The sequence below is a fragment of the Entelurus aequoreus genome, linkage group LG19, assembly GCF_033978785.1.
Source record: "Entelurus aequoreus isolate RoL-2023_Sb linkage group LG19, RoL_Eaeq_v1.1, whole genome shotgun sequence".
Lineage (NCBI taxonomy): Eukaryota > Metazoa > Chordata > Actinopteri > Syngnathiformes > Syngnathidae > Entelurus > Entelurus aequoreus.
The window spans coordinates 14325885-14350723 of record NC_084749.1 but is presented as its reverse complement, the minus strand read 5'-3'; the positions used below and the strand labels follow the sequence as shown (position 1 = coordinate 14350723).

Here is a 24839-nt window from a genome sequence, read left to right as displayed (position 1 = left end):
CTCGATTTTTCAAATTGCACTAGCTGGATGCTAATTTATAGGGCTGTAAATCTTTGGGCACTACGATTCAAAATCAGTACTTTGTTTAATAACATTGAGTGCAAGTTCTATGATTAACTACATTCCTCTACAAAATAGATAAACAGCTCTGATAAATTTATATATTACTTAAAAGAAAACTTGTTTTGGTAAATACAATTGTACCCAAACATTTAATTCAGTCAAATACAAATAAGGCAGCAGAAGTATCCAAAACTACAACTGAGATGCATGTTACAATCAAACAGCTTGTGTGTGATAAGTACACTATTTTTTATGGCGCCCAAACCTTGTAGGGTTCAACAAAAGACAGGACAGATCATTCAACTTAATGGCAACACACCTAGGACAAACTGAATTTAATGTATACTTGAAAGTAAAAGACCTACATTTAAGAAAATAACATACAACAATTAGATAACTCATCATCAGCTCACTGTTAATTGTTTTATTATTCAATAAATAAACATTTATTACTACATGAACACACACAAAAGTAGTAACAATTGGTACCGTTGAGTAATGGTACTGATTGCCAGGTATAGGGAATTGGTACTCTATCGATTCAAAAACATGTAATTTTTAATTTACTGATAAATATGAGCAATAATGAAGTTTATAGTTTGTACAAAGCTTAAGATATTAAAGAATAAATAGGTAAGTTTATAAATAGATAGATAGATAGAAGCAGGATTGAAACACATGTGGGCTCCCATCTTATTTTGTCATCTATAATGACCCCTAAAAGTTACCTTAAATAATAAGTCAATGATGAATCGCGCAGTATTTTACACTTATACAGAACACATACAGATTTGAAACTTTGAGGAGTTGTTCATGAAGGCGATGAGGCCAGAGTTTCCAGCCCGTCCCCTAACAGAGTTGAAATGTATCTTTGTTTCTGCCGTATGATGCAATTGGGGTCTCACAAATGTACCTTTTTACTTATTTCTTTTACACATCCAGATGACACAACCTGAAGTCCTGATTAGAGCGCTGGAAATCCTCAAAAACTGCAGTAAGTCTGAAGTCCCACTCGCCTATAGTTGTATAATCACATTTTTACACTTACACTACTCAACATTTTGGAAAAGGAGTAGAAAGAACAATGCCTTTTTAATCCTACCCCTTCTTTATGTCTCAACAATTACTGATAGTTGGTTCACTTCCTGAAATTGTCACTCTCTTTTCTAGCTGCATTCACAGACGTTGTCTCAGACTTTCATGCCAAAGTTCCTACCATCATCTGTCGCGATGTCAGCAGGTCAGTGACGTTTCGATTCTGTTCCGCTTACTTATTTCTAAAATTGCGTGTTCTAGCTAATCAAATTGTGGCAGATGCAGTTGTGACTACAGTCTACTGGTATTTTTGTAGTGGATCAGCATAAAGATCGACACAATTTTGCAACACTGTGATTCAGGAAACAAAACTTGACAAAAAGTGAAAATGTAATCTGCAATTACCGTATTTTTCGGAGTATAAATCGCACCGGCCGAAAATACATAAGAAAGAAGGAAAAAAACATATATAAGTCTCACTGGAGTATAAGTCGCATTTTTTGGGGAAATTTATTTGATAAAACCCAACACCAAGAATAGACATTTGAAAAGCAATTTAAAATAAATAAAGAATAGTGAACAACAGGCTGAATAAGTGTACGTTGTATGAGGCATAAATAACCAACTGAGAACGTGCCTGGTATGTTAACGTAACATATTATGGTAAGAGTCATTCAAATAACTATAACATATAGAACATGCTATACGTTTACCAAACAATCTGTCACTCCTAATCGCTAAATCCCATGAAATCTTATACGTCTAGTCTCTTACGTGAATGAGCTAAATAATATTATTTGATATTTTACAGTAATGTGTTAATAATTTCACACATACTGTAAGTCGCTCCTGAGTATAAATCGCACCGGCCAAACTATGAATAAACCTGCGACTTATAGTCCGAAAAATACGGTAGTTAAAACTGCATGTAAACTCAAACTGGCTATTTAACATTTTGATTGCATAGCCTAAAAAGACCAAATGGGCTCTAGAATCTCATTTTATTTTCTGTCATTAGAAGTATTTCGGTCTTTGACGCAGTAGGTTTTTTTTTTTAGGGTTGCACGATAATTATCGGACAGATAATTATCGGGCCCATATTAGGAAAGATGACGTCATAATCAAATAACGTTAAAAAATTTGCTTTAATAACACAAATAAATGCTCCAATGAAGAGAGATTACCAGCACTGTGTTCTAGGTGGGTTAGGTTGAGCAAATCAATCGCTCCTTTTGTCCCATTTTTCATGAACTCACTGTAAAAAAATCGTGTGGGACTTCTTCACTGTTTCAGAGAAATACTTTTTGCAAGTCGGGAAAAAAAATAGTGCTCTCAGAAGTTGACATTTTTATTCAGATTAATTGACTATGATCTGTAATTAATGTCTTTTTTATTAATCCCCCTAAAAATGCTGAGAATAGCCCTCAATTTGAGGTATTTTCAGTAAATTTTTTATATTGTTGTAGCAGATCAACAAAAACATTTATTTTATGTCATATAATGTTCGTGCCACGCAAGTATGGTGTAAATATAAGTATATAAAGCAGTAATAAATCACACAGATTTAAGTACAGATTACAACAAATCTAAAGCTTTACTTCTTCAACATGTCCAACTCATACATGTATAACACAAATATTGGTGTTATTATGAGTTATTAGTTTCGATGTTTTAACTTTATGTCATGACATGATGCCTATTTGGCTCCTTTTTTAATATTTTGATTTTTTTGAGGGTGATGGTTCCACAAAAACAGCCAAATTCCAGGTTTTCAATTTGACGCCTCACTTGACCTCGTTCTCCGGACTGGGGTAAAGTGTTGTGTCACTTGCTGGCGCCGTGACACCAAGGTGCAGAGATGGCAGGCGACTGTCAAGTTACAAGTCCTTTTAATTAATTAGGGACAGTGCAGGAACAAAAGTTGAAGGCGCTAACAGATAACAAGTGCAGTGTTTCCCATAAACTGCCAAGATACCTTTGGCGGTGGGGGCGTGGCTATGGGCGTGGTCACCATGACATCATCAAATAATTTGCATAATTTACTACAATGATTTTCTCTAAAAAGGCTCAAAAAATGTATACTTACTAATTAATAATAACAGTTTTGTTTTAAACGTTCATCCATCCATTTTACAATATAATTACAACACTTTATGTACATATTTATATACAGATTTGAACAATAAGTTATTCACTGAAATATATTTATTAATTGTGGTTCTTACAAAAAATATATCTTATAAAATATAAAAGCTAAAATGTCTCAAAGCTCTGCCCCTTTAATTAGTGCATACTAAATAATTTAACTTTAGCCTACTACTGCAACCATATTATTTACCAGCAACATAAAGTGAAACAGAGGCAGAGGTGTCCTGCCACAGTCAGTAACAAATAAACAGAAAACATTAGTGGTGGTAGATAGACACAGAGCTTCATCAAACATCTGATCCACTGAACAAAGAGCTCCAAAAGTCTTGAACTTTAGACTGCCATCAGTTTTACTCCCTACACTTAACCATGTGTTTCCTACTGCCTGCAGACTTTGCACCCTTTGTTATATACACATCAATCAATCAATCAATCAATGTTTATTTATATAGCCCTAAATCACAAGTGTCTCAAAGGGCTGTACAAGCCACAACGACATCCTCGGTACAGAGCCCACATACGGGCAAGGAAAACTCACCCCAGTGGGACGTAAATGTGAATGACTATGAGAAACCTTGGAAAAGGACCGCATATGTGGGTAACCCCCCCTGTTTCTAATATAAATACATTTAATAAAGTCAAATACAAATAAGGCAACAAGAGAAGTATCCTACACTTCTCTTTTGTAAAGTAAATCTGAACAGCCGATATGGGCATCTACATCAACTATATGATTTGCCTGAGAAGCTGGAGAGGACAAAAAAAATAAAAAATTTTTATTTTATTTTATTTTATTTTTTATTTTTATTTATGGCGGACGTAATTCTTTCGTGGCGGGCCGCCACAAATAAATGAATGTGTGGGAAACCCTGAAGTGCACACAGCAGAAAGCCACAATTGGCAATTAACCAACCATAATGGAGGAGACGAGCTGGAACTAAATAGAACTAATTAACAATGAGGAACAGGTGTGCTAGCAGGACAAGGAACCAAAAAGTACAGGTGCCGCAAAACACAGTGACCAAACCTGAAATACCGCGAAAACAAGAGCACCACGGAAATTAAATCAAACACAAGAAAATGACTAACAAAGTCCAAACTCTCAGGACAGTGTTACCACGTGACGGGAGAGTGTCTGCAGAATCTCGTTGGCACTGTGGCGAGCCATCAGTCCGGCTAGATGCTCTTTGACGCACGCCGAGCGAGGCTCCACGGAAGTCGGGGCAGTGAAACAAGGCGACTGGCTACAGCAGCCCATAAAACGTTTGTCAATGCCGGCAAACGCGGAAGTGTAGCTCCACTCCTTTTTATAGAGTGCACCGGTATTTAAGCTGCACCCACCAGATTTTAGAAGAACATTATTTACATATATAAGTACTGGACCATAAACCGCACATATATACCGGTAGGAAAAGTATTTTTTAAATGTTAATTTACATACCTTAATTGTTTTCTAAACGGTGTCTGTAACACGGCAGTAAAACAACTGATCAAACAAAACAGAAGTCATCGTCATGGACCCATTAGCTGTGGAAGTTAGCTCTCCAATCAGCTAAACAGACTCAATAAGTCCACAATGACGTTTTGGTGAATTTACAAAACTGAACCAGTACAAAAGGAATGCCATTGTAAGTTACTAATACTAACACAGATACTTGTAAATGTGTTCGCATATTTGCTAATGCTATCAACACTAGCTTGATTACATTACGATAGCACGTACAAATATGCATGAAAACACTCCTACCAACATCACACATGGGACGGTTTAGTAAGTAAGAATTGTTTTAGTTATATTGTAAAACTTCCAAACGTTGCTTGGAGTGATGAATAAAGAATACTTTTGAGCAGAAACGCTGTCGACGAACAGTAGACGAAACGGGATATACTTCCGGCTCAAGGCACGAAACAGGAAGTACATTTTCAACCCGCAGCACCTGCAGTGAGCGACCTCGTCCAAAAGATGGCGCCACAGCACAAACAATATCACACCTTTACAGTGTCTGTCGGTGTTGAAAACTATTTGTGGAATACAAAACATTACGGTCGTTAGCGGAAAAAAATCCATGAATAAGCCACATCGTTTTATAAGCCGCAGGGTTAAAAGCCTAGGAAAAAAGTAGCGGCTTATAGTTCGAAAAATACAGTAAGCTATCAGCATCAGTCTTGAGAAGCAGAATCAGTAACAGCTTGGAAAAAAAATTGCGTGCATCTCTAATCAAAAAATATATATTTCCTGAGAGTTATGTCACAAAAGCCAGATAATCCAACAAGCTATCTGCAAAGAGACCCTGGACTAATGCATGGCCAAAAATGAAAGCCCTGACTGATCCCAATAACCATACTTGGCCCCTGCAAGACAAAGGCTTGAATATAGGGCTTCAGGTTGTGCAGAAATGTAAAATCACTGTCTAAAGTTCAACTTTATGCAAGATGCCTTGCTTGTGCAGTTCAACAATCCTGCAACATTCAAATACAGATTTTATATAATAAGTTTTGACCCAAAACTTACATTTGACAAGTTTAGGCAGTCATTGTTTCTTCTCACTCTTTACAGCGACCTGGTGTGCAAAGTGAGTGCAGGCAATGATGTCGCTTGTCTCACCACATTTCACCTGGCAGCCTTGACTCAAGGGGAGCCCAGGTTGGTTCCCCTGGTGTTGGCTTTCCGCTACTGGGCAAGGGTGAGTAGGCGAATGACATTTCAGCTCAAATAAAACACCTTAAATCTACTCTCCTGGGGTTCTAGATCTTTTTGAATATGTTCGAGGAGTTGGCTAAATGTGTTGTTGGTATCAAGGAGCATACATGGCAGTATTACACCGATAGTATAATACATCTTTCTAAAATCTGATAGACAGAATACATAATGAGTCTCATTTTAAGCAATGATATAATGCAGTCATGTAGTTGTGGTCATGCTGAGTGTTTTCTTGTTCTACTTATGCAGCTGTGTCACATCGACTGCCAGGCTGAGGGTGGCATCCCCCCGTATTCCTTGGCCCTCATGGTCATATTCTTCTTGCAGCAAAGGAAAGATCCAATTCTCCCTGTCTACCTGGGCCATTGGGTAAGTAAGGTCTTACTTACATCCTGCTACCATTTATTATTATCCACTTCCAGCTAAAAGGTGTGGGAAGAATAAGTACACATAAATGTATACGTTTTTATTTTATTTTTATTTTATTCATTTTTTACATTCTGTATATCAAGCTAAAACTACCGTAAACATTCTGGACAGTTCTAGGGCTGTCTAGGACTGATTTTCATATTTTCATATTTTATTGTGATTTGTTAGATTTTTGCTGGCATACAGCACAGCTAATGGGGATCCCCATAGATAAAAAGATCTTGTTTGTGACTTGTAAAACCTCAAAAAGGCTAAAACACGGCAGAGATTGGATAATAGAGATGCACGGAAATGAAACTGAAAATGAGAACCACGAGTAAAAAGATATTTCCTGCAGTAAACTTGCTGCACTTGTGACGCTGTCTTGTTGTTGACATAAAACCACATCAGAAGCAGCTTGCCCCGTTACATCAAGATATATCGCTAACGGCGTTGTAAAGGACCTAAAAGTAAATAATTAGATTACGCGTTACTAGTAAAAGTAACAAGGTTATTACGAACACTGTATATAAGTAAATAATAGCAGGTAGCAGCTCACACATTGTCATACTTTCTGTAACATCCAGGAAGAAATAATGCGAGTTAACTTGTCCAATAAGCTACCTGATGGAGCCCAGAATTGTTTTTATTTACGGTAAATATTCTCAACATTTCAGGGTTCCTCACAAAGAAACCTTACAATGTATTTAATCAATAATCTCCATACCATCACAGATGCTGGCTTTTGAATTTTGCGCCTATAACAGTCCGGAGAACACGACGTCCACAGTTTCCACTTTGCATCCAGTCCATCTTAGATGAGCTCGGGCCCAGCGGTGTTTCTGGGTGTTGTTGATAAACGGCTTTCACTTTGCATGGTAGAGTTTTAACTCGCACTTACAGATGTAGCGCCGAACTGTATTTCCTGACAGTGGTTTTCTGAAGTGTTCCTGGGCCCATGTGGTGATATCCTTTACACACTGATTGATGCAATACCGCCTGAGTGATCGAAGGTCGCGGGCATTCAATGTTGGTTTTTGGCCTTGCCGCTTACATGCAGTGATTTCTCCAGATTCTCTGAACCTTTTGATGATATTCCGGACCGTAGATGGTGAAATCCCTAAATTCCTTGCAATAGCTTGTTGAGAAATGTTGTTCTTAAACTGTTCGGCAATTTGCTCACGCATTTGTTCACAAAGTGGTGACGTTCGCCCCATCCTTGTTTGTGAATGACTGAGCATTTCATGGAAGCTGCTTTTATACCCAATCATGGCACCCACCTGTTCCCATTTACCCTGTTCACCTGTGGGATTTTCCAAATAAGTGTTTGATGAGCATTCCTCAACTTTCTCAGTCTTTTTTGCCACTTGTGCCAGCTTTTTTGAAACATGTTGCAGGCATCAAATTCCAAGTGAGCTAATATTTGCAAAAAAATAACATTTCTCAGTTTGATCGTTAGGGTATCTTGTCTTTGCAGTATATTCAATTGAATATAAGTTGACAGGGATTTGCAAATCATTGTATTCTGTTTTTATTTACGATTTACACAACGTGATGTCCGATAATACCGGTCTGCCGATTTTATCGGCCAATAAATGCTTTAAAATGTAATATCGGAAATTATCGGTATCGATTTTAATCTCCCAATTTTCCCGGGATACTCCCGAATTTCAGTGCCCCCTCCCCCCGAAAATCTCCCGGGGCAACCATTCTCCCGATTTCAACCCGGACAACATTATTGGGGGCGTGCCTTAAAGGCACTGCCTTTAGCGTCCTCTACAACCTGTCGTCACGTCCGCTTTTCCTCCATACAAACAGCGTGCCGGCCCAGTCACATATAATATATGCAGCTTTTACACACACACATAAGTGAATGCAAACATACTTGGTCAACAGCCATACAGGTCACACTGAGGGTGGCCGTATAAACAACTTTAACACTGTTACAAATATGCGCCACACTGTGAACCCACACCAAACAAGAATGACAAACACATTTCGGGAGAACATCCGCACCGTAACACAACATAAACACAACAGAACAAATACCCAGAACCCCTTGCAGCACTAACTCTTCCGGGACGCTACAATATACACCCTTGCTACAACCCCCCACCCCCCCACTAAATTGACCACACAATTGACCACTAAATGGTAACACCCGAATAAGTTTTTCAACTTGTTTAAGTCGGGGTCCACGTTAATCAATTCATGGTAAAGTTACATTGTTTAATGCATCCAGCGGGGCATCACAACAAAATTAGCCATAATAATGTGTTAATTCCACGACTGTATATATCGGTATCGGTAATTAAGAGTTGGACATTATCGGACATCTCTAGTTTTGGGTTTTGTAAATAACTTCTACTGAAAATGAATATCGGCTCCAAATATCGGCCCTGAAAAAAACATACGGTTGATCTGTAATATTTATTCCTGTTTCAGATTGATGGCTTTGATGTAAAGCACGTGGACGAGTATCACCTGACAGGAATTCTCTTGGACATGTTTGTCCGATGGGAGTACAGACCTGCTAACTCCACGGACGGACATGGAGAGAATCAAAAGGAAGCTACGGGGGAAGGCAGACCCAAACCAGAGCACAACAAAGCGGATGAAACGCACTATTCGAACGGCTTGGTGAGTAGAACGTTAGCAGGAAAGCGATAATAATGCATTTTCAGCCTATTCATTGGTTATTGATCTGTTTAAAGGCCCAGCTCACTTTTGAACTGGTCAAGGAAGTGTCACTGGGGCAGCTGTGGTTTGAACTCCTGCGCTTCTACACGCTTGAGTTTGCACTGGAAGAATACATCATCAGCGTGCGATTGAAAGAGCTTCTCTCTCGGGAAATGAAGAACTGGCCTCGTCGCAGGCTTGCAATAGAAGGTACGTGTGTGTGCGTGTGTGTGTGTGTGTTGATCCTCATTGATGTTTGGAAAAATGCAAAACAAGTCACTGAGGTAACTGTCTCTTTCACAAAGATCCCTTTGCTCTGAAGAGGAACGTCGCACGCAGCTTGAACAGTCAAATGGTGTTTGAGTACATACAGGAACGCTTCCGTACCGCTTACAAGTACTTCGCCTGCCCCCAGAGAAAAAGCACGGCAGCGCAACAGAAAAGCAAGACGGCTGGCAAGCAAGCGTCCAAGTTGTACCGAGGAGCGAAAAAGGAGGCGGCATGTCTGAAGAAGACGAAGAGTAATTTTAAGGATTTAGACAGAACCAGTCGGGCGTCAAAGGATGATGACAACAAAGGCGACTCAGATCAGTCCATAAAGAGAAATGAGAAGACGCTGGGCGCCGGCCTCAAGGACATGGTCCTCCGTGAAGAGGACCGACCTTCCGAACGCCTGTCAATCACTTCCCTGTCTGCCAACGGCTTATTGGACAGTGACCAGGAGGAAGAAGAGGGTAATAACGAGGAGAAGTGTGTTTCCGAAAGAGAGGGGATCGCACCGTCGGAAGAGTTTCACTACTTCTTTGATAAGATGATTTTCACTGATGGGAAGGTAATGGAGGTGGACAGCGTTCCCCTTTTTGTGTGCATTAAACAGCGAAAAACAGTTTTTGTAGTCATTTTTATTCCATTGTTCATGAACAGATTCACATTTTAGAGCTGTATTATACAAAAAGCATCACTTATTGCACGTTACTTTGAAATTTTTCACGTTCATTCCCAAGTTTTTGTTTTGTCAAAATGTGACGTTTCCTATAGTTTTATTTGCTGTCCTTCATTTAGCGTCTTCTGCCTTTTCAGCCCCCAAATGTGGTGTGCAGTATTTGCAAGCGAGACGGCCACCTGAAGGACGATTGTCCGGATGACTTCAAGAAGATCGAGTTGACGACACTGCCTCCGATGTGTGACGGGTTCAGAAGGATCCTGGATGGGCTTTGCAAACTGTGCCACAGTATGTATTCTCTTTGCAGGGCCAGAGCTCCGAGCAATAGTATATCTACTATCATTAAAAATACGATTACTGTAATATTGTATAATTATTTTGTATTATCAATACGTTTCGAGCACTTAGAGAGAGCCAGATGTCTCCTGAATGTAGTCCACCTGTGACGCTGAGCTCGCTGTCATAGGCTCCTGCTCACAAATGGCCCTATGCAGGAGAAGAAAGTTCTGGTTTTGTGAATTAGAATTTGTAGGATAGCAATGTCCATAAATACAAAGCTCTCTCCATACGTTCTGTTTAGATGAGCTGGCGCCTACACATGTTGAGCAGCAGAAGAGAGAGCAGATCCTAGGAAGTTTGGAAAGGTTCATACGGAAGGAATACAACGGTGAGTGTTAAACCTGACTCGCTTCGTAGAACAAAACCAGCCTCTGGACGAACGGAAGCACTACATACATACTGATATTATAATATTACAGTAGGGTTAGGGTGCATTTTTGCCTCATTCCTGTAAGAATCCTGCATGTGACTGAATCATTAAGGAGTGGAACTATCCAGGGCTTTCTGCAGTGTGCTCAAACTACCACAAGTTAGCATCTGTGAGGAGATAATACTGTATATAATAATAATAATAATAATGGATTAGATCTATATAGCGCTTTTCTAGACATTCAAAGGGCTATTCTTTCTCTTGCTAATTTATAAGGTCTTATTAGGTCGGTTGTGCATTCTTCACTCACACTTAAAGTGAAGAATGAGGCAAAAATATAACCTTACCCTGTTTATACGCTACATATGTTGAACTCTCCTTTATTTAGCTGAATGTTAATGAGTGTGGTGGTGATCCTGACTTTTGTTTGCGTTATTGTTGTACACCGACCTGTCTGGGGACTACAGGCGGGCCTTTGACATACAGTATTTACATTTGCTCATTATTATTTGCAGTCCCTATTTTAGTAATTGAATTGAATTGAGACATGTATCTACTAAGGGTGTAACGGTACACAAAAATTTTGGTTCGGTACGTACCTCGGTTTAGAGGTTACGGTTCGGTTCTTTTTCGGTACAGTAAGAAAACAAATATACATTTTTTGGTTATTTATGTACCAAATTTGTAAACAATGGCTTTATCCTTTTAACATTGGGAACACTATAATAATTCTGCCCAAAAATAGAAATAGCTCTGTGTGTGATGGATGTGAGCCACCACTAGGCTGATCAGTGCAACAGCAGGCAGTCATGAATGCTAAGCATAACAACAACATACATATACACACAGGGTCCAGTGCCAGGGTTAATGTGGTCAACATATATCAAATAAAAACTAAATAAGATAAGGCTCAAAATGATTTCTTAACAAAACCTTTCTACATATAAAGTGCTTTTTTTGATAGATTGAGACTTTTATTAGTAGATTGCACAGTACAGTACATACTCCGTACAATTGACCACTAAATGGTAACACCCGAATAAGTTTTCAACTTGTTTAAGTCGTGGTCCACGTTAATCAATATTAAACTGCCTGAAGTTGGTGCTCAGATTAAATAAAATCACAAAACTTTTCTTCTACATATAAAAAGTGCAACATTAAACAGTTTCAAGTCAACTCAGCTTCAGATTAACTTTTCTTTCCCCCCCGCCTTTAACCCTGGTGACTTTTACTCAATCTTCATGTTTTTTGCCAGACAAATCACTTTATCCACATTGTCTGCAGAAAGAAGTGGGTCAAAATCTAGTTTTTAATGCAATATGGTCTTAAATCTGCTGCTATAAAAACACCAACGGTATTTGTTATTGCTTTAGCCCTGTCTGACTCGCCGAGGAGAGGCTGCTTGAATGCGGTGGAGAGCTGTGTTTGCACGACGCTCGTCTTTTTCTTCGTTGAAGCGATGTTCACTTGGGGGTGGTGACGCTTCAAATGGGTTAGCATGTTTGACGTGTTGCCAGAAGCATACCCTACTGCTGCTGAACATTGTCGGCAAACCGCTTTTGCTTTGTTGTCGTAGCCCGGTCGCTGCTAGCATGCCGTGTGTTGTGCCTCGGTGTGCATTGTTTACACAATGTGCGGTGCTCTACTTAATATGTCCGTGTGGAAAATTGTTCGGTACACCTCCGCACCGAACCGACACCCCGTACCGAAACGGTTCAATACAAATACATACCTATATTAGTCTGCTCACCCTTGTTTACATTCAAGATCTCAAGCCTGGTAGCCTCTTACGATGTGTAGTGCAACATGTTTAGTTGTTTATCATCCTGTAGGCCTTCTGTGATCATGATACTTGAAAGAAACTTTGTTTCTTATCTGCCATATTGGCGAGGGTTAGTAATAGAAGCGGATTTGCATTATGGATGGACATTAGCGGTAGAAAATGGATGGATTAGCCAGGTTTAGATGACGGTTAGGATTAGACCTTCTGGAGCCAATTCATCCAAGTTTCCTTTTTGTGGCAAAACAGAGCATTGCCATGTGTCGCCACGCTCCGCCCACATCCTATGGTTTAAGATAAGATCCGACCATCTGTTCGCTATCAACAAATCTGAATAGGGATAATTTGGGCAAATGCCCTAGGTGGTGACCCCTGGATTTTGCCTAAAATACCAACTTCAAAATATCCTGATTGGTCTGTTAATTTTTTTTTACAGTTCAGAGGTTGCTACTGACTGTTTTGGTGTGTGTTTGCGACCTGTAAAATACATTTTCACCGAGCTACGCACGCCTCTAAAGAGTAGAAGTGGGTAAATGACACCTCAGGGAGTGTGTGCCATTGACACTGCAATTGTGTTGGTGTTTCAAAATGATGCCATTATTTGACCTGCAAATAATATAATTAAATAGAAAATATAATTGTTTTTTTAACTTTAAGCTCTGCAGGAACAAATATAAAACACGTTACTCTGGTCAATGAGCCAAATAGTGAACAAGAAAAGAAGAACATTTACCTTATTTTTCGCTATAAGATCATAATGATCCCTCATGTTGGAACTTTTCATTTTTCACAGTTTCACTTCAATTGACGATAGCGACAATAACCTTTATTTAAGCATTAAATGTCAGCATTTCTGTGAAGGTGTTGTTAGAATAATTGTTTCTAAATGATCACAAAAACGTTGTGTTACATTGAGGGTCTGGTAAGAAGACAAAAGCTGTCTTTGAAACCTACCAAGAGTAAGGCTCGTAAAACTCCACTGTGTAGGGTGGGGGGAACGCAAGATGAAGGTGTTCTTTCATGTATCGTAATCAACAGAAAGATATTGTTCTAACCCAAGGACTTCAAAGCAGAGAGAAGACAGGATCTGCCCAATTTCCAGACAACCTCTTTTTGAACCTGCTTTTTGAACTGGTTTACGGACGTCTTTTTGAACTATTTTATTGACCTCTTTTTGAACTATTTTACGAACACTTTTTGAACTGACCTTTTCTGTGAATTGTTTACGACCTTTTCTGTGAACTTTTTGCGACCTTTGTCCATTGGAAACAGCGGTGGCCATGTGGTCGGTGAGGGTCCAAAATAAAAGAAGGAGGCGTGCAATCTTTTGGCAGAGCGTGCTGAGATACTGTGCAAGGGTACAGTGTACAGACGACTCTTCTCAATATTGAGTCCAAATTGAATTCTGTCTCTGTTTAATTCTTTGCCTCTTGTCCTGTTTAATAGATGTCATCAGTGTTTGAACCTGACAGGTGTCTTCATGTTACCTGGCACGGATGACACTGTTTCTTGTGTGTCTGCAGATAAAGCTCAGTTGTGTTTGTTTGGATCCTCCAAGAATGGCTTTGGTTTCCATGACAGCGACCTCGACATTTGCATGACCCTTGAGGGTCATGAGACTGCAGAGGTATGCACACTTACATTAAACGTAGCAGTGCGCTATCATTAGGAGTGGACATGTCAAGGTGTTGTTGCGTGTTGTTTGTGCAGAAGCTGAACTGCAAGGAGATCATTGAATGCCTTGCTAAAGTACTAAAGAAGCACCCAGGTAAATGGTTTGATTAACTTGTAAAACTGAATCTGACCTCATGTAATCTCAGATACTCTTCTAATTTTTAAGGTCTGAGGAACATCTTGCCGATTACAACTGCAAAAGTGCCTATAGTGAAGTTTGAACACAAACAGAGTGGTTTGGAGGGAGACATCAGTCTCTACAACACCTTAGTATGTGACCGGCCTAATTCATTCTATATTATTTGTGCAGAAACTCTTCATTAAATTGAATTTATTAATCTGTGGTAGGCACAGCATAACACCAGAATGCTGGCCTTGTATGCAGCCTTGGATCCACGCGTGCAGTTCCTTGGATATATGATGAAGGTCTTTGCAAAGGTAGGCCGAAAAAGTTAATCAACTCCGCCAATAACAACATTTACGGTTGAATACAGGTTGTATACATTTGAGTGCAGTATTTTGAGGGGTTATTGTCCAGTTTCGAAAGGATTTTGCCGGCTTTGTGATTGTCGTGTCCTTTTGCATCAGCATTTTCAGTTTTGCATTGTTAGGAGCTGTCCAAAGTGTGGCCCGCAGCTAATTTTAAAATGACTATTACCAAAAAATATATAAAAAGTGGACTAAAAGTGCAAACATGTGTAATGTAATGAGAAAATGTTGTAATATTGACACTAGAGATGTCCGATAATGGCTTTTTTGCCGATATTCCAATATTGTCCAACTCTTAATTACCGATTCCGATATCAACCGATACCGATATATACAGTCGTGGAATTAACACATTATTATGCCTAATTTTGTTGTGATGCCCCGCTGGATGCATTAAACAATGCAACAAGGTTTTCTAAAATAAATCAACTCAAGTTATGGAAAAAAATGCCAACATGGCACTGCCATATTTACTATTGAAGTCACAAAGTGCATTATTTTTTTTAACATGCCTCAAAACAGCAGCTTGGAATTTGGGACATGCTCTCCCTGAGAGAGCATGAGGAGGTTGAGGTGGGCGGGGTTGAGGTGGGGGGGGAGCGAGGGGTGTATATTGTGGCGTCCCGGAAGAGTTAGTGCTGCAAGGGGTTCTGGGTATTTGTTCTCCAAGTACCCTGGGGGTACTTGGAGGTATGCCAAGGGGTATGTGAGATTCTTTTTTAATATTCTAAAAATAGCAACAATTCAAAAATCCTTTATAAATATATTTATTGAATAATACTTCAACAAAATATGAATGTAAGTTCATAAACTGAACATCAAATCAAGTAGGCTATTCCATTCATTACCATAAACCCAGAGCTTCCCCCATGCCGTGATGGTTTGACCCTCACTAAATGTCTGTCAAAAAGAACTGTGAAAAGAAATGCAACAATGCAATATTGAGTGTTGACAGCTAGATTTATTGTGGACATGTTCCATAAATATTGATGTTAAAGGTTTCCTTTTTTTGTGAAGAAGTGTTTAGAATTAAGTTCATGAATCCAGATGGATCTCTAGTACAATCCCCAAAGAGGGCACTTTAAGTTGATGATTACGTCTATGTGTAGACATCTTTATTTATAATTGAATCACTTGTTTATTTTTCAACAAGTTTTTAGTTATTTTTATATCTTTTTTTCCAAATAGTCCAAGAAAGACCACTCCAAATGAGCAATATTTTTTTTTTTTTTTTTTTTTTTTTTTTTTTTTTTTTTTTTTTTTTTTTTATTTCAAACATTTAAAAAAAAAACACAAGATACACTTACCATTAGTGCATCAACCCAAGAAAACCCTCCCTCCCCCATTCACACTCATCCACACTCATTTACACAAAAGGAGCTGTCTCTTTCTGTTATTAAAAAAACAACAACTTCTGGTTCCTACAGTATGGAACAATACAGTCTGCAAGGGATACAGTCATTCGAGCACACATGATTGTGTGTGGTGCTGGTCCAATCACATTTTCACTAATCACTATTTTTTATGTAATTGTTTTTAAATTTGTTTTACTTTCAAACAAAACAAACAAAGGACCTTAACTTCACCAGACCGGGTTGTCAATAAAATCAGATTGTTCAAAAGGGTTCTTAAAACCAGGTCCAGTTCAGATTACGTCCAGATCGGGCTCAGCAACACACACCTTCACCCATGTACACCAAAAACCAGGGAACACAACAGGTTGCATACAATCCACAAACAAAAATACATTTTCAAATTAAGCACCCATGTACAGTCCACATCACATCCAAGTCGAAGTCAGCAACACATACCTTCATTTATGTACACTTAAAATAGGGAATACAACAACAGATTGCATATCATATATAAACAAAATTACATTTTCAAAATAAGCCTTTGAGGACTTCCCATCTTTTTTTTATGTTTTTTGGCATCATTATCGTTTTCAACCATATAATTTTCTAAAGTTAAAAAATACTGAATAAATGTTTTAAAGAAAGTAATACTAAGTGAATATCTGTTTTTTGCCTTAAAAATAAACCTTTTACCGAGTACTATAATTAAATTGACTAAATCATGATTGTCAATGAACTCTCCTAAAATAACAGAAACCACATCAAGCTTCATAAACAAACCAATCTTTAAACACATTTTTTCAACTTCCACCCAAAATGAAGACACAATATGACAATACCAAAACAAATGTAAGGTGGATTCAGGCTCCTGACAACAAAATCGGCAATCATCTGACTCTGTCATATTCCATATTTTTAACATTTTTCCCGTGGGTAGGAAGTTATAAATAGTTTTAATTTGAAAATAACGATTTTGCACATCGATAGTGGTTTTGTAGATTAATTTGAATATTGCATCCCACGGCAACGGGCAGTCAAAAAAGTCCTCCCATTTTCCATATGTGTTGTATGGGGCAGCCTTCAAAGATTTCTTTATTAAATAAAACTTATATATTTTTCTATTTATTTTAGTTCCTTTTTGCCAACTAGAATTTCTTATTAAGGGCTTACAAACTAATAATTTAGTAGTTCCATAATTAATTTGTTTCCATCTTTTCCCAATGACTCCAGTTAGTTGATTAAATGAAAAGCTTGAACAAGCATCACCATACATAGTTGTAAATTCATCATATTTCATAATTTTTCCATTCTCATTGATAATGTCATTGACAAAAATGATTCCTCTTTCAAACATATTTTTCCAAAAGAAAGGCTTTCCATCTATTACAATATTAGAGTTCATCCATATTATTTGCTGCAAAATATCATCTCTTTTTTCTGGTACATAAAATTGAAAACACCACCATGAGTGGATTGTTTCCTTTATGAACCCCGCCATGTTTCCCAGCAGACTCTCTACATAAGGAAAATGGGAGGGGATCACTTGTAAAAAAGGATACAATTTCTTTTGATACAATACATGTTTTCTGTCCAACAGGACACTTGTGTACCACTCAGTGTTTAAATACATCTTTGGAACAATTGATGCTTTTAAAGACAGACACATAGCTTCAAGGTTGAGAAGTTTCAAGCCCCCATATTCATATTCATTGTACAAAACCTTTCTTTTAATCCTTTCTGGTTTGCCGTCCCAGACAAAATCGAAGACCCTCCGCTCATAAATATTAAAAAAGTTTTGTGATGGAGCTGGTAATGACAAAAACAAATAAATAAATTGAGGAATAATTAACGAGTTGACAATAGATATTTTACCATACAAGGTTAAGGATTTCCCTTTCCATAATTGCATAATTTTATCCAGCTTTCTTAGTCGATTATCATAATTTACTGAGCCTAGATCTTCCAGGTTCTCTGGGACAACAACACCAAGTATGTTAACTGGTCCATCTGTCCACAAAACAGGCACTTTGCATTCCATTCGAAAGGACGTTCCCTTTAGATTTCCGATCCTTAATATTTTACATTTATCATAATTTAGCTTAAGCCCAGATTGCTGTGAAAATATGTCCAAAAGATCAAGAAGGTTTTGCAGACAATGAGGATTGGGGCTTATAAAGAAGCTTGTATCGTCTGCATACATTGTTATTTTACTTTCAATATTATTATTACTGAGCCCTTCAATATTTTTATTCAATCTAACTTTAATCGCCAATATTTCCATAGCAATAATAAATAAGTATGGAGACAAAGGGCACCCTTGTTTTAGACCTCTTAATAGAGGTATTGTCCCAGAGATGTATCCATTATTGATAATTCTACAATTAGTTTTATTATATAGCGTCTTGATCCAGTGTAATACGGAGTTGCCAAAATTGAAAAAAACTAAGCTTTTACAAATAAAATCCAAGCTAATTTTGTCAAAAGCCTTCTCCAGGTCGGCTACAAAAATTAATCCTCTTTTATTTTCCATATTATAATTCTCTATAATTTCTAATAACTGTGTAATATTGTTTCCTATATTTCTTCCTTGTAGGAAGCCTGATTGATCTTGGTGAATAATATTTGACAAAACAGACTTAAGTCGTGTAGCCAAACATTTTGCCAGGATTTTAGCATCATAACACTGAAGTGTTATTGGTCTCCAATTTTTTAGATGAACTGGGTCTTTATACTGACCATTTATTTCCTGTTTCAATAATAAGGAAATAAGACCTTCTGTTTGAGTGTTGGACAAAAAACCTGTCTCATATGAGTAATTAAAACTAGAAAGTAATGGTTTCTTAAGATCTTCATAAAATACTTGATAAACCTCAATAGGTATTCCATCTAATCCTGGGGTTTTCCCTGGATGAAAAGATTTAACAGCTTCCACAAGTTCTTCCTCTCTAATGAGGCCTTCACATGAATGGCTTTCTTCCGAATTCAATTTTCTTTCATAATTTTCTGGAAAAAAAGTTGTAGTTTCAGGAGGGATTACTGGATTAGAAAAAATGTTTTTAAAGTAATTTTCCATTTCTTTCAACAATGTGGTGTGTGTATCCAATACCTTTCCATTTGTTTTAATAAGCTTGGAAATGTTCTTTTTAGAACGATTTTTTGTTTGGATATTTAAAAAGAATTTTGAACACTTCTCACCTTTTTTCATCCAGATTGCTCTGTTGCAGTCATAACTTTTCAATAATTGTTTTTCAACTAAATCTGCTAACTCCTCTTGTTTGGCTGTAAAGGTATTCAGTTGCTCACTAGTTAGATTATCATTACTGTCAATGTTTTTTTGTAAATCCTCAATTTCTTTCTTTAATTCCTGTTCTGCCGCTTTAATTTTTTTTTTTTTTCCATGAAGAGTATGCAATGGCATATCCTCTAAAACAACATTTGAAGGCTTCCCAGACTATTTGGGGATTTGAAGATCCTACATTATTTAAAAAAAAATCAGTAATAAATTGCTTTGTTTTTTCGATAAATTCATCATCCTGTAGATGCATTTGATTAAACTTCCAATATCCGGGCCCACGTGTATTATCTTCAATTGCAATATTTATTCCTATACAATTATGATCAGAACGCAAGTTATCATCGATTGTTATTGCAGTCACTTTGTTTAGCAATGAAAATGATATCAAAAAATAGTCAATACGACTTGCCTGGTTTTGTCTTCTCCATGTATACCGTACTAACCTAGGGTTTTTGAATCTCCAGATATCAATTAAATCAAATGCATCCATAACATTTTGAATCTTTTGTAAAGATTGAGGATGATAATCCATTGAAAAATTCCCTTTTCGGTCCAGAACTTTATCCAAAGCAACGTTAAAGTCCCCCACAATAATAATTTCCCCTTGTTGTTCTTGCAACATGTCACTTATTTCTTCAAAAAAGGAAGGTTCATCAACATTTGGCCCATACAGATTCAAAACACACATCTTTTGACCTTGAATAATCATATTTAATATTAGCCAACGTCCTTGTGAGTCTTTTTCCATAGAGTTAAATTGAAAATAAAAGTTTTTTTTTATCAAAATCATAACACCTTTTGAATTTCTGTAACCATGTGAAAAGAAAATTGGACCATCCCATTCTTTTCTCCATTTTTCTTCATCTAAATGTGTTGAATGCGTTTCTTGAAGACAAAAAAGATCTTGTTTTTTTTCATTCAGCCACATAAATATAAGTTTTCTTTTTCTGTTGTCTGCAAGACCATTGCAATTATAACTAATTATTCCAACTTCATTATCGTTCCTATAAATCATATAATCTGAGTAAATTCATTGTATATTTTATTGATTCTCTTAATACCATAAGTTTCATAGACATGAAAATCTTGTAACTAAAAACTGCAGCATCACTTGCTATTTCCAAGGAAACCAATATCCCCTCTAATAAACCCACAGACATACCATTCACACCACAGCACCCAAGACAAACAAACATATAACCCCCAAAATATATAATTCGCTGACCGTTTGCCAACATCTAACTACATTGTCCAGTCCCAGAATAAACTAAAAAGCTCCAGAAACAAAATGTCAAAACATATCCGTCAAGTCGTTACCATGGTGATGTCGCGATGACGCAATCACTGCGCGACATTGTTATTGTTCCTCACATGCTTCTGTACAGCTCACCGTTAATGTACAGTTTATCCACAACAAGACGAGCTTGTTGTCCTTTTTGCCTAAATGACTTCATAATTGGAATCAACTTACGTCGTTTCTCCACCACCTCAATTGGATATTGGCTGGTCATGAAGAATTTAGTACCTTTCAGTCTTCTGGAGACAGCAAGCATTTCGTCTTTGCATTTGGAGTTAGTAAACTTTACAAGCATAGGTCTCGGTATAGCATCCTCCTTGCGTCTGCCAATCCTGTGTGCTCGCTCCATCTGGATCCTCTTAACTTCTTCCTCCGGGATGCCGAGTTGCTCCTGCAGAAAGGCTCTGACGAGGTTCTCCGCAATGCCGTAAGTTTCTCCTCCATCTTCGCTAATTCCCATGATTAGCAGGTTGTCCCGCATGCTCCTGCAGCGGAGTTCCAACAAGTCTGCCTTTAATTTCTTGTTCTCCGTTGTCAGTCTTGTAGTTTCGAGTTTCAGGCTTGTTAACTCAACTTTTAGCGTTGTCTGTTCCTTTTTTATCTCCACCATTTCAGCGTGATTGTGCTCGACTGATTTTTTCAGCTCTGAAACGTCAGTTTTTAGTTCATCCAAAATGTCCAATTTTCCAAGTTTTTCAACCATGGCTTGCAACATTTTTCGATCGTCCGGAGTAAACGTTGCTTTTTCATCCAAATCACTGGAGGACAATTGATCACGGCCACGTTTTGACTCCTTTGATCCGCGTTGTGGCATGTTTGCAGGTGAACAATGAGTCACTCGGCGTTCGAGGCACCTTATCTTCCGCCAAATCACCCTCGTGAGGAGTATATATCTCACCAATTGCAGAGAGGTGGATATATACAACGAAAACGACTTAAATTATTGTATCACTGGAGCGTTTATGCCATTATTAACCTTACATACTGGGACTTGTGTAGAGACGGTCTCAACTCACGTTGCTCACGGCGGCCAATATTTTGCACTGTTATACAATTTAATAAATCAGAAACTGATGACACAGTGCTGTATTTTACTTCTTTATCTCTTTTTTTCAACCAAAAATGCTTTGCTCTGATTAAGGGGGTACTTGAATTAAAAAAATGTTCACAGGGGGTACATCACTGAAAAAAGGCTGAGAACCACTGATCTAAAACATATGTGGCTGAGCACAGAAGAACCAGGTTCCAACAAATTGGTATCGAAAATGAAAAATATCATAATGGCCATTGCATGTTTTCATTTTTCAGTGTTTGGACACCCCTGATTTAGGTCATCTACCGAATGTCTTGCCTTTTAATTAGACTAATCCGATCAGAGTCAGCTGCCTTTCCGTATCAATGCATACAAACGATATGAGATCTTGGTTTGTCGACGTGTCGCCACAGAAATAACTGGACTTTGTGCTCACAGCGCTGTGATATCGGAGATGCGTCCAGAGGAAGCCTGTCATCCTATGCGTACATCCTGATGGTGCTCTACTTTCTGCAGCAAAGGCAGCCTCCAGTCATCCCGGTCCTTCAGGAGGTACCAATTACTGGCACTATTTGAATACTGAGGCTGTATTTTTAAGCAGAACCAAGTATGGATGTTTGTACCCTAACATTGCCAACTTTCCGGCCACTTGGTATTACATTCAAATGGATTTTAAAGTTGGTTTGATCCCAGACTGTGGGGCGGCCGTCTGTCTCGACTAGTTGCTGAGACAAAGTAAAAGGACAGAGGGTTGATGGACAAAAGGAGTTGAGCAGTTCAGTGAAGGATAGGAGAATTATGTAAATAATAATTATTGATGTCTCTCCAGATCTACGAGGGAACCGATGTTCCCCAGCGGATTGTGGATGGCTGGAACGCTTTCTTTTTCGATGACTTTGATGACTTGGTGAGAGAAATCATACCGCTCTTGATCTTGGTATCTAAGCGCATTCATGAAATCTTTATTCGGTCCACGCAGCGCCAGCGTCTGTCAGAGCTGGAGCCTAACACAGAGTCTGTGGGTGAGCTCTGGCTGGGGCTCCTGCGCTTCTACACGGAAGAGTTTGACTTCAAAGAGCACGTCATCAGCATCCGCCAAACGAAACGCCTGACGACCTTTGAAAAACAGTGGACCAGCAAATGCATCGCTATTGAAGGTGCTTATTTAGCTCATATTTAGCCTATGTCATAATTGCATTTCCAACTGCTTGTATTTTCTCCTTCTCAGATCCCTTCGATTTGAATCATAATCTCGGTGCAGGAGTTTCACGCAAAAGTAAGTCTTTTTTTCCACAAGATTAAAATGATTTTAGTGCTGCACTTATCAACCTGAATACTGATCAAATGTGGCATGATTGTAAGGACTTAGAGTAGGGCCGCGCTAAAAAACAGAGAAAAAATGTTGATATACACAATTAAATTATCTAATTTTACATTTAAAAATATATATATTTTCCCTAACGAGCTGCATGGCAAACCAAGGCTGCCATTTTGCTTAATGACTCATGCTGCACTGCGAGCATGACGGCCGACACATCCTTCTAGGGGTGGCAACTAGAGATGTCCGATAATGGCTTTTTTGCCGATATTCCGATATTGTCCAACTCTTAATTACCGATCCCTATATGGTATATGGTAAATGGGTTGTACTTGTATAGCGCTTTTCTACCTTTTTAAGGAACTCAAAGCGCTTTGACACTATTTCCACATTCACCCATTCATATCAACCGATACCGATATATACAGTCGTGGAATTAACACATTGTTATGCCTAATTTTGTTGTGATGCCCCGCTGGATGCATTAAACAATGTAACAAGATTTTCCAAAATAAATAAACTCAAGTTATGGAAAAAAATGCCAACATGGCACTGCCATATTTATTATTGAAATCACAAAGTGCATTATTTTTTGTAACATGAATCAAACCAGCAGCTTGGAATTTGGGACATGCTCTCCCTGAGAGAGCATGAAGAGGTTGAGGTGGGCGGGGTTGGGGGGCGGGGTTGAGGTGAGGGGTAGCGGGGGGTGTATATTGTAGCGTCCTGGAAGATTTAGTGCTGCAAGGGGTTCTGGGTATTTGTTCTGTTGTGTTCATGATGTTCTCCCGAAATGTGTTTGTCATTCTTGTTTGGTGTGGGTTCACAGTGTGGCGCATATTTGTAACAGTGTTAAAGTTGTTTATACGGCAACCCTCAGTGTGACCTGTATGGCTGTTGACCAAGTATGCGTTGCATTCACTTGTGTGTGTGAAAAGCCGGCACGCAAAGGCAGTGCCTTTAAAGTTTATTGGCACTCTTTACTTCTCCCTACGTCCGTCCGTGTACCACTCCGTACAGCGCCGTTTTAAAAAGTCATAAATGTAACTTTTTGAAACCGATACCGATAATTTCCGATATGACATTTTAAAGCATTTATCGGCCGATAATATCGGACTGCCGATAATATCGGCAGTCCGATATTATCGGACATCTCTAGTGTTAACCAATATTATTAAAGAGTATTGATTTTGAATCGAGTATCGTTTTGAATCGAGAATCGATTCAGAATCAAATCGTTAGCCCCAAGAATCGTATCGTGTGTTACCCAAATATTCAAAGCCCTACTTCTTTCCTTCGCGCTCCACCAACCGCCGGCCAGGGCGAGTTGGTTCGACAGTTCTGGTTGTACCCCGTGTGAAGTTATCATCACATACATTAAAATAACACTGCCATTCGTTTGTGCCGTGAAATGTTTCACTTGTGCCGTTTTTAAATGATTCTAAAATACATTTTCTACTGACACCATCCAGCCCCTCCCACCTTGTCAAAATCTGTCCCATTTGTGTGTGCTACGTTTGTGCATGAAACATTTTTTTGTTTAACTATTATAGTTTTTCTGTTAACGTTTGATTATTCTTTGTCAAAATCTCCCCAAACTTGTCCTAAACATTTGTACTATACGTTTTTTTTTGGTCTAATTTTTATAGTTTTAATGTTGTTAACGTTTTGTTGTTAATAACCAGCCACCCACACCCTTTGGGGCGGTATAGCTCGGTTGGTAGAGCGGCCGTGCCAGCAACTTGAGGGTTCCAGGTTCGATCCCCGCTTCTGCCATCCTAGTCACTGCCGTTGTGTCCTTGGGCAAGACACTTTACCCACCTGCTCCCAGTAAATGTAACTTAGATATTGGGTTTCACTATGTAAAGCGCTTTGAGTCACTAGAGAAAAAGCGCTATATAAATATAATTCA

General features: G+C 38.4%; 1 protein-coding gene across 2 annotated transcripts in view; it reads left to right on the top strand.

The window, feature by feature from the left end:
* Nucleotides 1-24839, top strand: part of tut4 (terminal uridylyl transferase 4) — a 48686-nt gene that overhangs the window by 8997 nt on the left and 14850 nt on the right. For both annotated transcript variants that reach the window (XM_062027951.1, XM_062027950.1), the window contains 17 exons: nucleotides 1006-1057; nucleotides 1234-1303; nucleotides 5804-5930; nucleotides 6197-6316; nucleotides 8801-8995; nucleotides 9070-9244; nucleotides 9340-9866; nucleotides 10115-10265; nucleotides 10558-10644; nucleotides 13990-14093; nucleotides 14177-14234; nucleotides 14307-14410; nucleotides 14489-14578; nucleotides 22048-22161; nucleotides 22439-22516; nucleotides 22589-22766; nucleotides 22838-22885. In XM_062027951.1, coding sequence (XP_061883935.1) covers nucleotides 1006-1057; nucleotides 1234-1303; nucleotides 5804-5930; nucleotides 6197-6316; nucleotides 8801-8995; nucleotides 9070-9244; nucleotides 9340-9866; nucleotides 10115-10265; nucleotides 10558-10644; nucleotides 13990-14093; nucleotides 14177-14234; nucleotides 14307-14410; nucleotides 14489-14578; nucleotides 22048-22161; nucleotides 22439-22516; nucleotides 22589-22766; nucleotides 22838-22885 — 2278 coding nt within the window. The remainder of the gene's footprint in view (nucleotides 1-1005; nucleotides 1058-1233; nucleotides 1304-5803; nucleotides 5931-6196; nucleotides 6317-8800; nucleotides 8996-9069; nucleotides 9245-9339; nucleotides 9867-10114; nucleotides 10266-10557; nucleotides 10645-13989; nucleotides 14094-14176; nucleotides 14235-14306; nucleotides 14411-14488; nucleotides 14579-22047; nucleotides 22162-22438; nucleotides 22517-22588; nucleotides 22767-22837; nucleotides 22886-24839) is intronic.